The sequence below is a fragment of the Leptinotarsa decemlineata genome, unplaced genomic scaffold, assembly GCF_025532065.1.
Source record: "Leptinotarsa decemlineata unplaced genomic scaffold, Ldec_3_MD MMD2_tig00026354_RagTag_RagTag, whole genome shotgun sequence".
Lineage (NCBI taxonomy): Eukaryota > Metazoa > Arthropoda > Insecta > Coleoptera > Chrysomelidae > Leptinotarsa > Leptinotarsa decemlineata.
Window position 1 is genome coordinate 5,798,203 of NW_027412702.1, and position 16,836 is coordinate 5,815,038.

The window sequence follows — 16,836 nt, forward strand, 5'->3', positions numbered from 1 at the left end:
CTAAATACTCACGGAAAGGTGGGAGATAAGCAGGACCCTTGATTGTGGAGGAGAACCTGACATCGCTGTCGAACTGAACATCACTATAATCAGGTGTTGACTGAAATATCGAATTAGCACTGGTTGTCGTATCTCGTGTAGGTTTTGCTGTATTCGAGTTCGATCCGCTTTCTCCTGCATGGAAAACTTGTGGTTTGATGCTCAAAGAATCATCGGTGAGGACTTTTATGTGACCCGAAGAAGAACCTGTCCTTCCCGACAATTTAGAAGATCCTTTCTCAGACTTCTTTTCTACTTTATCCAAAAGATCATTAATGCTGGTAGGAAAAGCTGATTTCACAGCCGTTTTACCGAGGACAAAGTCATGAGATCCTACTGTTGAGCGAGGGAGACGGCAACATTCTTGGGTTTTAATATCGCAGTACTCAACCTGAAAATAAAAGAGAATACTTCAGTTTTGTTGTTTGATACATTTTTTTTATCTGATTCTTAAGAAAATTTTGAATATCACTAGCCACTTTCAGAGTAAGAGATCGATTAGATTTGTTTTAATGACAGTCTCAAGTTTTGAAATCACAAATATCAGTTTGTCTTTTTTGCTTTATTGTTGAATGTCAGTACATTCTTATGACCATGAAAAATATTTGTATTTGGTTATTGTAAAGGCCACGTATACCAATACTCATAAATCAGCAATGCCTATTCCCACAGGCAGACCCCGTTTGGCTTTATGAATCTAAAAAACTTTTAAAAGATTTAGCAATGAAATTACGGAATTTTCATACATATATCTAAGTTCACCCTTTGAACTAACGTAACTAAGAGTCAAAAGTTCAGACTAGTATTCGAATAAAAAAAAACCTGTTGTGGATAACCTCAAAATATGCATTAGCTTCACCTTTCGATTTTGTTGTGGCTTACGACATGTTTAAGAGATCATTCGCATGTTTATTTATAGCGCATCGCAAAGGTAAAATACGTATTTTACCTTGGTGAATCGGTATAATTGTTAAGACAAACATTACACAATCATTAATCGTGTTTTATAGAGAAGATTTGTACATGGTAGTCAACAAACTTGTATTTCATAGTAGGTATGCAAAACCGTTTTGAGGTTTCGATATTTTTCACTTAAACAGGTAGTAAACACTATTAACTAGATACTAATATTTTTTACGTACCTATCTCCATATCATTAGTTGGGTTTTTGTTTTTTATTTGAAATTGAAATAGTAAGAATTTTTTTCGTGTAATTCAATGTTTATATGAAAATAGCTGTTTCAGGAGGGATTTTTTTCCAGTTCGTATCTGAAAGTTACTTCTTAACATGATCTACATGTCTATGTCTAGAGTTATTTCTTTTAGAATTGATTGCTTCCTTCCTTTCTTTGATATATTCCCACATTTTTCCCATTCAATCCGTGTTAATGAATTTTGAATAGGCGTTGGAAATAATTTTTCTAATTTTCTGGAGATATCAACATTTTTCGGTTATTGTTAAACGTTGAATGAAATATGGGTATGGTCCTAGTACCACGTGAACCTAGCCACCTCTAACATAAAGTTTCTACCGATTTCTCAACCTCGATATCGATAGTAAACCAACACCCACAAATATTTCATCTCATTTCACCATTCCTGAATTCTTGAAAACACCAGTTTGGTTATAATACGGAGAAAGCGTAAAATATAGCTTGAAATTTCTTATTCGTCAAGCCTTCTCTGTATTTGGAGTTGAGGGAGATTTGCATTTCGTGCGCAGTTCAAGACTCGTGCAAATTCCATTATTTATTTGCCATGTAAATTAATAACATTGTGACCTTTATTTATTATGTATTAAAGGATCCAAACTTTCGCTGGTTCATCAGCGTTCACAGCAAGGAGACGTGCTACTTTCTTTGGATGTATGATATAATTTATCTTCGTGTATCGACGGCGACAATTTTCGATAATTTGGTTCCATCTCGAATTCAGTAATCGATAATGTCACATGAAGGTGATTTTATAATTGTCAACAAGTCATTCCAACAATAAAAGACGAAATAAAAAATGTAATTACATAATTTGATTTTTATTCAACTGGTCGATGATTGAAAACAATCTATTACAAATTTATCAAATGATACTTGTTAATAAGATTTTTTATATACTCAGTTTTCTAAACCACAAATGTATTTCGCTGGACAATATAGACATTGGAAAAGTTAACACGTGTTATTTATTTGAAATAGAAACAACTTGAATCTTCGCATTCACCTTTAAAGATCATTGGTCACACGTTAGCCAGTTAGTAAGTGATTTTACACTCATCAAACAACCATTATTGTATCGTCTGAATCGTGCTAAGAATCGCACATTGGAAGTTGAGACCTTCTTAATCTTTAGTTGCCATTTTTGACTTTTAAACGTTGACAATTGATTATCGGAAAAACCTATTTTAACCTGAACTCACTTTTGAACAATTATTTTTTCCTTTTTATAAAACCTCAAATTATCTGAAATGGAATTTATTCAAATCAAATGAGATTTTTCAACATCAAGGTCATGACTAACAGAAAAACATATCCATCGATTTTGAGTGAATATCAAATAATATTTTCACTGATTTCATTACCTGAAGAGAAATATAGGTATAAGTGAAGTTTCAATATATAAACTGAATACTGATTAGTAAATTTCAAAATTATCTCAATAACCTATACCTATAACAAATCTGTGATGGTCTCGTACAAAAGACTTCAAACAATTCGATTTTGGCTAACGGAAAAAACATATTGATATCAATTTTTTCTTATAACTAAGATGCAATGTTCTATACATTGCATCTTAGTTACATGTATATATGTATACTTATACATTAACACAGTAAGTAGGTACCTAAAAAACCCAATTCATTTCAAAAAGTAAACATTTTGTGGTGATTTTCTGAAAAGCTCCCACCAGATTATTATCTTTTTTGTATCTGGAAGTATCATTTCTCAAGACACGGAGGTTTTTTTGTGAATCAATTAAAACTTTATATTAGCCTATCACATAGATACTTGTTGGTTTACAGACGGATCAAAAACACCTTCCGGTTCCGGTGCAGGTGTTTTCAGTCGCAGACCCAGGACAGAGATATCAACATGCCTAGGAATCTATTCGACTGTTTTTCAAGCGGAAATTTACGCTATTGAATTGTTTGCGGAGATATTGGAAAAATCCAACCTTATACACAAGTTAATAAAAATATTCTCGGACAGTCAAGCGGCGTTGGAAGCTCTTGGCTCCTACCGAGTAACGTCTAAATTGGTAGCAAATTGTCAAAAACGACTCTCCTCAGTAGGAAGACTTGACAGATTGTCTCTGGTCTGGATTCCTGGCCATACTTGCCTGGAAGGCAATGATGCTGCTGACTCCCTTGCAAAGGAGGTTGCTGCAAGCATCTTCATCGGACCAGAACCTGTCATTGGCATCACTTTTAACTTTGCCAAACAAAGATTGGACACCTGGATGGCAAGAAAATTTGTGGACTTCTGACAGAATCTTCCAGGATTGGCACACTCCAAGGCGTTCATTCACCATTCGAAGCTTGATACAGTAGGGATGAACTGCGATGTCTAACAGGTTGTCTTACAGGTCACATTCATTTGAATCATCATATACAGAGCCGTACTCTTACCATCTGACCTAGAAGACCACTCACTATACGAACTAATCGGCTTCGTTAAGAAGCTGAGTTTATTTGGTCGAGTGTAAATAGGTGTGAGCCACAGTAAAGCCTTGTGGGTTGCGGTGGAGGGTCGAATAGACCCACTCACTTTGGACCTAACCTAACCTAATCTAGCCTGTCACATACCGAAATTCTATTGATTATCTTTGGGTTTGTGGTCTCATGAGACGTTTTAGTCACCCATAAGATAGACTCGCACGAGTCTTCAAAGTTTTGGGAGATACCATTTTTGGTTAATACATAATGTTGTAATCTGGTAGCACAATAGTGTGTATCTGTTTCGTGTATGTTTAAATTTCATTATAAAAGTTTGGTGTACGAATTAAATAAGAAAAATAGATTTCAGTGTGATTCAATGTTCGTTATCAAAAGAAGTTTCCTTTCCTTCTGGAAGAATCTTCTGTGCATGATTTATTCATGTATTTGTAGAGTTTTTATTGATACGTTTTTTGTTTTTTCATATATTGGAAAAATAACAATCTAATTAAAGGTTCTCCCCGTAAAATATGCTTTTTAAATTAAGTTCCATCATGAAAACTCTTGTATATTCCATATTTCCCTTACAATAAACAAAAAATATATAGAAATTGAATAGAGAATGCAAACAATGAAGGTTCAACGGAAGTTAATGTAGTTCATTTCAGAGTATCATAACCTGTAAAATTTCAGCTTAAACTACACTTGGAATAATTTTGATTCAGTTGATAGTTTTTGAGTTATCGCAAAAACAATAATTTCGAATCATTCAAGAATAAATCTTATTCTTGATCAATAAATTTCTTCGAAGATTACAACTTTCAGGTTGAAAGAAAGGGTAGGTAGCAACATATTTTTTTACATAATTTTCGAAATTAAACTATTTTTTCGTAATATATTTCCCCCTTCGAAGTCCAATGACTTCATCACCGGACAACAGCGTAGCATAATTATTTCTCTTATAGGAGTAAAATAAAATATATTACGTGATATTTTACTGTGTCCTTTTATTGGTTTTCAAGTGAATTTATATTATCCTGATCATTTATAGATGAAAAAATCAAAAATAACAGTGAACAAAAAATAAAAATAAGTTCCTTTCGATTTCTAGTACAGAAGTGTATATTTGTTTTTTGTTATTCAATTCGCTTCAAAAGCATTATTTTTTATTGCGATATTAAAATGGATACTATATTCCCGGAAGCAAATAAAATTGTTTGATTTTCATCTGTGAGTTTGTAAATATCGAAATGCAATCGAAGAATGACATGAAAACTGAAGAGTGATGAAATACCAGTCACAAGGACTAATAGTGTTTCTTATCCAAGCTGACTTACTGAAAATACCTATAAATTATTCAATTCATTGGCAGATATTCCTGATTGATAATTGTTATTAACTACTCAGTTATTCATATATTTTATATAACTTGACCCTTTCATCCACTCTTGCATCAGATAATTGCTGAAAAATATTTCAATGAAGCTCATACGATCATAATCATAACTTGTTTGACCTCTTGCCTTGCTTGTTACATAACTTCTGATTTATTCGATGAATAAATATTCAAAATATTCTTCCAAAATTTCCTATTGCCTGATTTCAAGAATTCAAGAATTCTTTTGTGAAGAATGTTAAGTTCACCCGTATAGAATATTAATTATGGAAACTGAATGAATTAATTGATTGAATGTGAGAACATGGAGCTATGTCTCCAAATCCATAATCAGTCAAATTATTCAATTTTGGAGGTCGCTCTCATCATAATAAACAATTGTTCTACTATCAGTAATTTGAAAATCAATTGAGCATAAATGAGTGAACTAAAAAATCAAATGTTAAACTTTCTCTAGGTGTTCAGGTGATAAATATATATTTTATTCCTTTTTCTAGTTTATTTATTTCTTCATTTTTGTTCCAAATCCATTTCCGGAAATGAAAGTTTGATCCAATGGTATTACCTCATTCCTTCATTACCTCTTCTGTCATTCTTGAAATTCAATGCATTTTTGAAATATGATTACAAAGTCAACGAATCTAAATTAGAGGATACATCTCGTGGATAGAACAATATTTAAATTGGAAGAGGTGTATTTTTAAGAGAGATAAGTCTTTGGGAAAAAGCTATTAGCTTTCATTTTTCTATATTTGTACAAGAAAAAGTTTATTTTAAACTTGATTGAATTTTCTTCCTTCCTAGTTCCCCTCAATCTTCTGTATAAAAACGGAAAATTGACAGCCAAAGCTTTTTTCCCAAAATCTTCTTTCCTGGTAATATTGCCCTTTTTAATTGATTCCAATGACTGAGCTTTAATCAAATAAGGCCATACATGTTTTACGTAGTGTTATCATGACATGAGAAGATTTTTGTTTCCGGTGACATAAACTCATAACGTAATGAATGAAATAAGTGCTTCATTTTATAATATCCAAATAGTTGCTGAGGAAGACAAGTGTCTTATTCCGAAACTTTGAAGTTCGCCATTGAGGATGGTAGTGCTCCATGTGAGTGAAATTTTATCCTAACTCTTTCATGTATTATATTGTGTAGCGTTTCTATGAATGGTATCTGATTCACTTTCATGACGAATGTTTGGAGTATTTAGAAAAAAGTGGTTTTATATAATTCAATGTTCATACGAAAGTATTTGTTTTGGGAGTATTTTTTTCTCTCGCGTAATTCAATAATTATGTGGAAGTAGTTGTTTCATGGGAGATTTTTTCCCAGTTTCTATTTGGAAGTAATTTTTATGCTACATATCTTTGTAAAGAGTTTATTTTGAAATTGATTGCTTTCTTCCTTCTTCTGGAAGTTTCCCACTATATTTTGTATGAAGATGGAGAAGCGAGAAGTAAGGAGCTTCCTTTCCGAATATATAGATATAGGTAGCTCATAATACACGAAAGAATGATTCAATATTTTTACCCCGATGTGACAAAACGATTGGACAATGAAGTATCAATTCCTGGGACCAAGAATATACAAGCAAACACCTCATGAGATTCAGAATATTAAGAAATTTAGAAAATTCAAATTTTTCTTAACTGAGTGGATTCTCAAGACGGGACATAATATTTTTAGTAAAATGATAAATTCTAACAAAGTATTTGGCAAAAAAAGGTTACCTCGTGATTATGTCATTTAACTCCTGATTAAGTCATTTACCGAAGTGTGAAATTTACTCTACATGTAACTTATCAAAAAACCCGAAAATGACTTTATAGGGATGTGACATTATATCACGTACAAGCAGTTCGAACTGCTTCTGTGATTTTTCTGTTCATTTGCTTTTTACATGTCTTACATTGTTTTGTAAGATTTTATTTTATTATGCAAATAAACATTATTATTATTACTGTTCGTTAGAAACATACAATTTTGAATATTTCAATAAAATTCCGACCTAATCGAATTTGCAATACGACCAATTATTGAATGTGTCATTAATGACTTGTTTATTTTGTGGTACCTAATTCATGATCACTTGAATGAAATGAAATGAAAACCCTTTTGTCTAATTACCACTAGTTGATTTTATTTATACGACCGGTTCATTATCAAGTATACTTGATAATGGGGTCAAATCCGAAACCGGTCGTATAAATAAAATCAACTAGTGGTAATTAGACAAAAGGGTTTTCATTCATTTCATTGAAGTGAAAGTGAAGATATTTCTTTAGGTTGAGAATCCAATTCGAACGTTCGCTCGCGATCACCTCTCATTCATTTATTTGATGGGAAGATTATTATTATCATAACTCTAACTTCTAATCTGACTGATTGATTTAGGTGCAGACTTAAAAAGATCAATTGTTCTCTAAAAACGTGCGATTTCCGCTTATATCTCTTTGAGAACTCATTGATTCATAAATATACATTTCGAAAAATTCCTTTGAAGATTTGAACACACCAATGTTAAACGACTAATATAATAATGGGCAAGTCAAAACGTGCGCAGTATATCATACACTATTTAAGATGTCATAAACTGTTGTTCTCACAATCATTTGCGACCGATTGAACTCATGGTTATGTAACTGCATGTTAAAAGGCTGCAAAACGATTAGGTCCCAGAAATGGCTAGTCACTTTCTACAATCTAATAGGTATGCTCATTCGCATTTCTAAGTTGGATAATATTCCTATTGTTGTGATTGATTGCTACGATTTTGCCTCAGGGATGAAATACAGTTGCAGATCACACAACCAACCATGTGAATAAATTATACTATTTTTGTCTGAAGCCCCTTCACCACTTTCGTAACATTGTTATTAATTCTTGTTCTCACATTTCGATTTAGAAACTCAGATTGCCCTTTTATGAATACCAAGATTTTTTACGTCTATTGCTAGTTTATTGTTTCTTGAATATTTTTAAATTCACCCATTTCTATTTACAAAACTACTTCTATGAAACTGTAACGATTGACATGAACTTAAAAAAAACAAGGAACAAAATGTATTTCAAATAATAGTCCTTAGTTCGTTCTTTAAGAGGGGAACGCATTTCGTTTCCGAAACATACGTTTTACGCTTATTTTTGTAGGTGAATTCTGAATACGACTACCTACAAGCACTCTCATTTGGTTAGGACATTGTTTAACAACAATGCATCAGCGACTGTTTTTGTAGATATTCTAATAACTTTTTTTTTCGCGTTATGGCAGGTGATATTATCCAAAAATCCAATACAACTAACAAATCGATAGATATTAGAAGATAATTACTTCAAAAATGTGTATTTTATAATGTGCCATCACCTACACATCTTACTTTGGCGGATACTAATTTATGTCTGTTTCTTTCGGCATGGCTACACTTTCCAATATTCATGAATGTCCGCTTCTATACGAAAACATCTTTGCACCTGGTGACCATTTTGAAAACTCAAGACGATATGAGTACGCACAGTTAATTCTGAAAGTATTACGTAAGTGTCGAAAAATGTCGAATTATTTATTCAAATGCCAGAAGCACTTTTTTGGAAAAAATATTACCATATGAGTATCTGTTTGAGTAAGTGGTTATTTATAAAATATTGTTTGAATTGTCATCGTCTAGGACATCACTTTTTCAAGGTTCTTTCAAGATTTCACTTACTCAACGAGACTTTACAGGCTTGGCATTTACGATCTTTGGCCATTTGAATATTATTAACAAGACGGATGACAAAGTATGAAATCACAAGATATAGGATATCCAACGAAATTAACAGGAAAATTAACATCAATTGAAGATTTCATCAACCTACCTACACTACACATCAAACAATCATGCAATTGTTGAAAAAGATATAATTTACTGTTTCTACAAAAGAACAAAAACATAAGATTTCAAACCGATAAAATGGTATAAAAATTGAAGGCTAAGCCACCAAAACGGAGTTTTACAGCGATGAAACCTTTCGTTCAAAAGAGCAATAAAAATCACGGTCATAAAATCAATATCTATGTGTCATTATTCATTCCCCTACGAACGAATACTCTCAAAAGTCGAAACTTGTGCGAAGTCTTGCCATTCAACGTGTGATTCTAAACACGCGGTATAGAGCCTTACTCTGCTGAGTAAGGCTCTATACCTCAATTTGGGTTATTACAGCAAATGCAAGTTTGAACAAAATAAAGTTGAGTTTAATTGATGAGTTTTTCAAATTTACTTCGAAAAGTATTCAAATTGATGTTTCAAATGTGGGGTTTTAATTTTTAAAGGGATTTGTTTCTAATTCACATATTGGCAACAGCGCCTATATCAAGTTGAAATAATTTATACTTACCTAGATATTCTACTTTAAAAAAGGAAAATTATCTTTATGAATCAACAATTAAGGCAAAATCTAAATTATAGTTCAATACCACCTCCACAAGCCACATAAACAACAGTTGTTTTGTTATTTATTTATATAGAGGAAGATAGGTTAAGTGCACACAATGTCATATGTCACAGAATGTCTCGGAACTCGGAACATAAGAAAACAGAAAACAGAACAGCACACCTCTGAAATATGTCATCTTTGTTTGTCTCATGCAGGTAACAGATTCATTGTCCTTTATTAGCTATAACCGATGTTGCCAAATGGTGAAATAAAAACGAATCCCTTTAAATGTTGAATGCGTTATTTTATTACTATTCTTTAAGAATTTAAATAATTTTTTTAAAGAAAAAGGTTGAAATGATAAGTTTAAAATGCGTTGTTTTAGAGCTCTTTTATGAAAACTACTTGATATTCGTCAGGAGGAACATTCCCCATTGTACTTTCAAATAAATTGTTGTTGTAAAACTTTAATCAGATATTAAAATTGATTCAATCAGAGAGTCGATATTTCGTTCTTATATCGATACATTTAGCTGAGAATATTTCAGGAAATAATCTACTCGACCTGAATATTTTCTCAAATGAATGTCCAAAGCTTTTGAACTGATTGATATTTTCAAAATGACTATTCGCCTTGAAGAAAGATAAGAAAAGTGGCAAAATGACAACAACATCCAATTTTTCAATACTCAATCTACAGCATTGATATATTTCATTTCAAATATCATTTGACATCTGTCGACGAAATTTTATAAAAGAGAACGTAGGAAACTGCTGGATAAAAGGGTTTTCAATTGGATATTCATAAAATTCTTATTTTGAGAGGCATTTTACCGTTGAATATATCAAATTACTGAAGACTGAACGAAACTATTACTGCCTCTTCTAGTGGATCTGTATAATGTCCTTCATTCAAAGTGAAAATTTTTGAAAAAGGCCATTAAAATTTCTGATTTCAGTTCTGAATTTTTTTTTGAGTTTTGATTTAAAAAAAAATTAAGTTCAATTTTTGATTCCGAAATGGAACAATGTGCTCATATTTTGTGGCATGTAATGTTTTTAGATTAATTTGCTTGTTTGATCTTTCATCAACTATTGATCAGGTGGAGGATCAGAACAAGCTTAATCAAGGACAAAACACGCTACAAAAAATTACTGGGAAAATGTTCAGTTATTTTATACTCTGCCAGAACACAAGATGTAATATGGGTGAGTATTCAATTGGATATCAACTAGCCATCACTGTAGAATCTAACAAATATCGTCATCAAAGAACCGAGAGAAAAAACTTGGAAACCTCAAGTACCTCCATTACTATTTTTGAACTATATGGAGACCTCAACAGTTTATGAAAATCTGTCACTCTGCTGGCCCTGTTCGAAATAATTAGATATATTCTTATATTGTTTTGGATCCTGAAGCATGATTACGAAATCAAAGGATTGTTTTTGCAATCAAGGAAACTGATGAATTCTATGACAGACTGGCTTTCATTACTAATTATAAAGGAGCATGTGACCAATAACAACAAAAAATTGGATGAGAAATGAAGCCCATAATTATTCTTCACGGTCGAATTGCAATATATGTTCAAATACATTCCGTTCCATGCACAATGGTCTTACGAGTATGTATAATTGTTGCCGCAAGGTTCTCTCAAGTTAATATTTTACAACGCCTGGTAGCTGAGCAAGTCCAGTGACTTCATCATCATACGAATATTTACTTTCCTCCGTATCATCGTTACATAATCCTACCAGTTTTTTGAATTCTTCGACTCCTAACGAACGTATTTAGTGATAATTACATATGCACATTAACATACAATTTCCAATTTCATAGTGAGGCTTTATTTACATTTCACAATAATTTGATGCATTCGTTAAATGTTGATTCCTTGGAACATAATTTTTATTGAATTGTAAAACTGAGAATAATTACTGGCACTTGAATTACAGGTTGAACCTAGTTCAGGTTGGAATTGACAATGTCGTTATTGATGAAAAAACCACAAATTACTGAATAAGGGTTTCTCATAGTTGTTGATTGGCAGCCAAAAAATTTCAATGGATATTTACTTTCGAAACAAGTTATTAGAAATATACAGTGTGAAATAGGTAAATGGAATAAATTCCTTGTTTCAATCTCTGTAAGTATATATGCATAGAAAAATTCTGAATCTCGTCAATTTTTGATTTTACAGTAATAGTTTACCGCGTTAGAATTTTATATTTCAGTAACATTTTATTGTGAAATGCATGTTTAGTGATAATCTTGATTATGAAGTTTTACTCAGATATGCATTTTCATCAAGTCGTATCAGCTGATATCATCTCATAATCATCACGATATCACCACACAATAATAACATCCCTTAATTTAACACTATAATGTGCCTACTATCCCGAATGTTGTTCTCTTTAATCGTATCTCCAGCCATGAAAGGCTATGCTCTTAGTCATTCTGGTGTATCTGAAGAATCCTCATACACCGATTTTCTCGAAAATGGTTGGATAAAATTGAATACATTTTTGTTGATTCTTTTCTTAAATCAAGACGAAAAATGTGAATCAGCTACTAGAAATTCTCTGATCCTACCTAATTAAAAACTTGTTTCAGATTTTCAGGTTGTGCAACTAATTCTCCCAACTCTTCGTATTCAAAATAACTCAATACAAAGACTTTTTTCTGCTGCAATTAACAAGTGAATGTATGCATTCTTCATACCCTTCTGAAATCAATCGGCCTGTTTGTTATATCACAGAGAAACGAGTTAGGATCATCAAGATTTTTGACACTCTCAACCTCGTTTTTCATTAGCGTTCAACTTCCGTGTTCACTAAAGGTAATGATCCATCCCTCTAATTATTTTATAATACTTGATTGACAAGCTGAGGTTTAGTCGTGCATATCATATTTGCTAGTGAGTGCTTCAGCATGGTATTATACAGGGTAACCAAAAAATTAATAAAGTATTGATCAAAGGCTTCGTTTTAATAAAAATATCTTTTAATTTTTTTGGGACGTACTCGTGTTGTGTTGATTTTCTCCCAGGATTGTTATTATGTTTGAATAAAATACAGTTGAAATATTCGTCAAATTTGGCAGTAAAATTTCTAATTGAAAATTTCATCTACATATTTTGTAACAAAAAATAATAAATTTAAATGAATGTATCTACTCTTCGTATTATTTGAAGAATATAACAAAGGATTAGATTTGCTGGACTGAAACTGAACTGAACTGGTATTGACCAGATTTGCAATGCATCCGTTCTCTTTCTCAGATCTCTCAAAAATGTTATCTAAATATTTTTTCGAATTGGAAAAACAGGTTAGCATACTCAATGACTGGATGTTGACAATTCTATATGGTATGTAGTTTTCCAAATCTTAATTTTTTTCTCACTAGATGTAGATGACATTATCGAAATCAATTGATCATGTTTCCAGTTTCTTTTGGTTTTATTGGATTCGATTATAATAAATGATACAAGATCAAATGCACCAAAGAAGTGGATTTATGAAAACAGACAACCTGATACGTATATCACAGTTTCAGTCAAGTCATGAAATTGATCATATAAAAGTTAATTTCATCTTCAAGATAAAATATTGATGTTTCCTATAATTTTGATGACACAATTCAAAAATTTCAAAACAAAATCAATATCAACAAATGAGAGTCAAAAGCCAGATATGTCCAGTACCTACAACGTTTTCAAGGTGAGAATAAACGAGGTCTCACCTTTCAACATGCGATTCTCAGCGCTCTGTACTTGTCATTCGAGCGTCTCATTTATTTTATATTTGCTTTGAGATGCTTCTAGATAAAAAAGTTAGGTTAAATGACAAAACTTACCTTATTTCTAACTTGCAACAACCCCTCTCCATTTTTATTTACAATTCCGTTTTCACAAAGATTCTTGGCAACACAGATGTAACCTTGGCCTTTGCAGGCTACAAGGCCTACTTTATTGCCTTGACTAACTATTTCATTCCCCTCTACGTTTCCTCCAAGGACGAAAGAAGTTTGTTGTTCCTGGCTTCCTGGTTTAGTTGTTGAGAAAGGTTTTTTGTTAGCTAATGGATGAGTTGTGGCAAAACCTGGAGTTTTTGGTTGAACCCCAAGGAATCCGTTTTCGTTTCGTACTTTCTCACCGTTACCTGAGAAAAAAAAAGAAGGATTTCAGTTCTTGGTCAGTCAACTGTTTATCATATATGATATTGATCCTATCCCCAGAAGTATCGGTTCTCTGATTATCTGAGTGCTACATTCTTTTCACTAGTGTGTGATAGTGGGATAAAGTGGCAATTGGCTGGTAATGAGTAGGTACTACTAAAATTTTTCGACAATACTTGAAGTAACGTACAGAAAAGCCATCAATTTTTATAAATTACCCAGTAATAATATGAAGGTGAGTATATAGTTATTATGTCGTTAATTTCGTTTTCAATTGCCAATCCAATTTTTATGGCGACATTGATGAAAGCTCAGCCCAATTATTCTTGAGATAATGAAGCATGTGAAGAAGTAGATTTTTGTCAAGGCAGTTTGTGGTTTCACAAATATGCAAAATATTACCGATGGTTATTCCTAACCTCCTAACTCTATACTATGAGGTAAAGTGGCTATTCCGCAAGAATTGGGAAATCAAGATTTAAAAAAAAATTCATCCAGGTAATATTTGTTTCGTTGATTAAATTGCATACATATTGAATATTTTTCGTAATCGAAATTTTTATCATTAGGTTGACTGGCGTCAACTTCTTAGAGTGGAGTGATCTCCGCTCTATCCCAGTGACATACTTTCTGATTTTCAAATGATAAAATGATCAATATTCATTTGGGTGTTCGAATTACTAAAGCAACTTTATAGGTCTCACCTGTTGTGACAAATTGTCCGTTTAAGAATGGGTTTTTGCTAACATCAACATTTACCCCGGAATGGAAACCTGCCACTCCTTCAGTCTTCGTTCCAAAAGCGGATGAAGCGAGGAGTCCAGACGAAGAAGAGGAAGAAGAAGAAGCGGAGAATGAAGAGGCAAACGAAGCCGGACTACCCACTTCATAAACTCCATTCAAAAACGGATTCTTCTTCACGTCTATTGCCCCCAAATCTGCGTTACCTCCTTTCTGGTTACTCGAAAGTAAACCAGTGGGAGGCAGACAGTTTCCAGCTGCTGAACATTTTTTGAAGTTCTCGTAGGAGTCTTTGAATGGACTGTTTGCTGACATCCACCAGAAGTCTTGAGGGTTTCCAGTTTGGAAGGCGTTTTTCTGACTTGCCAGGGCGTTAATATCTTTGGGGTCGGCTGGAGATTGTCCCTTCAATGAGAACTGGACGTCGTTGGCCAGGGCCGTGGATACGAGTATCCCCACTAGAAATAGTGGAGACATTTTCGTTTTTCTGAAACAAAATAGGGTTTCAGTTAAAACAAAGTTTCATAGAGTACTGTGCTTATTTTCATTTTGAGATTGATTCCGTGCGATTCAAGCATTGATGTAATCCTCCATAGTCCATAAGAAATCTCATAAATATGAATAGATTTTTCTGAACCAACCAATTTAACATTAGAATTCGAATGGTAATTTAAAAAGACAAAAGGAACTGATGGAAATATACAATATAATTTGGAAGTATTGAAAACAATAATATTTCTTGTCAAAGGACAAGAAATGATCATTGATTTAGAAGAAATAAAAAATTACCAACTATAACGCGAATTGTGAATAGAGGAATTGATAGAGAAAAACAAGTTACTATCAGAAATTAGATAGGTATGCTTGAAAAACTATGAAAAGTGATAAAATAAAAAAGGAAGTAGTGATTAATAAAGTGACAAATATAAACACAGTTACAAGGCAGAAATGAAATCAAATTTAACTCACAAACGAAGTGTGGATTAAACATATGATAGAACTAACCCATACTTTATGAATATCCGTTATAATGTATTCAAAAACACACTTTGATGTGTGCACTTTAGGGCGTCACAATACTCGAAGATGCTATTATATAGCGAAACACGTGTCACGGTTTAATAAATTGTCAAGTGGAAATCTCACATTGAAGTGTTTTTTTATTACGAAGTGTGAATTATTTCAATGGGTGCTGGGATTCAAAAACAATGGCCAACAACCTTAAGTTAAAACATAGATAAAAAATATCTGAGTCACTGAAAATTGGATTGTATGGAGTGTGATTAACTGAAGAAAATCAAAATATTTTACTATGCAAATTTGAATTCAGATGTTATCATCAACTAGTTATTATATGAAGTTGTTTTTTTCTGAATAATGGAAGTTACAGAATAATTCTAATAATCTTTTTTCCCAATTTTTGTGGTAGCTAATTTCACCAATTTCAGACGGTTCCAAATTTTGTCCAATATCTCCAAAACTGGATAATGACCTTTTCTGTAAAACTGATTACTCATTGGTTTCACGATATTTTCGAATATGTCCAATAGTTCAGAAATTTGAAAAGAGTTTTGATCCTTCTCTGTTTTCATATTTATTGTACATTTCGCATACTATTGAAGATATTGAGAAAAATCTTTTTATGATCGATTGTATTGGTTGATTAAACTTATCCTAAAAAAGTGTTTTCCTTTTTTATATCCACTGCGCACAGGGGTCTTCTGGCAATAGATTAAGAAGGTCTTGAAATCTCAGTATAATAATAACTTTGACCTCATTGGGACTGATGTTAAATAAAATCAAATTCCTTGGATTCATCGATCCATCAATAACAGTTTTTGTGCGAGACAAAACCCTGGTCGTACATTAATGAATGTTGTTTTGAATAGGTAAGGACATGGTTACGCCTCGAGCTTTATGAAACTAACATAATATGAAGAAATCAAGCCCATCTCTAAAGCGGTACATCAATATTATGTAACTGTGACGAATATATCTCTACATAGGATCGCCGTCTAACATCGACATTGTTTCGAGGTTTTTCTCAGTCCTCTCACTTTTTGGTGTGTGAGAAGTAGAAATTTTAACATTTAAATTGAACGAGCTAATCCGCAAGTCAAGGCCCATCAATGAAATCTTGTATTCACCTGAACATCTTTATGGCACGATTTAATTTATTGAGACGATATTTTACTGCTTGTCCTTCATTAAAAACATCCTGCAATTATCTACATTCTAAAACGGATAATAAAATATACAATGGAGGAATTCAGTTGAGATTATTCAAATTATATACTGATTTGCTAAATTTTAAATGTGTTTGGAGTACGTGTTTGCTAAATAAATCACTTTCAGATGACGGTTACCAAAATTTAGATCTGCAAGACGATACTTTCGATGAGCATATGATTAC

At 32.5% G+C, this 16,836-nt stretch overlaps 1 protein-coding gene across 1 annotated transcript in view; it reads right to left on the reverse strand.

The window, feature by feature from the left end:
* The window catches only part of LOC111509206 (uncharacterized), a 47,836-nt gene that overhangs the window by 12,091 nt on the left and 18,909 nt on the right, over positions 1-16,836 (reverse strand). The window contains exons 2-4 of the mRNA XM_023164907.2: positions 14,387-14,910; positions 13,362-13,666; positions 13-430 (exon numbers count right to left, since the gene is read on the reverse strand). Coding sequence (XP_023020675.2) covers positions 13-430; positions 13,362-13,666; positions 14,387-14,900 — 1,237 coding nt within the window. The 5' untranslated portion in view covers positions 14,901-14,910. The remainder of the gene's footprint in view (positions 1-12; positions 431-13,361; positions 13,667-14,386; positions 14,911-16,836) is intronic.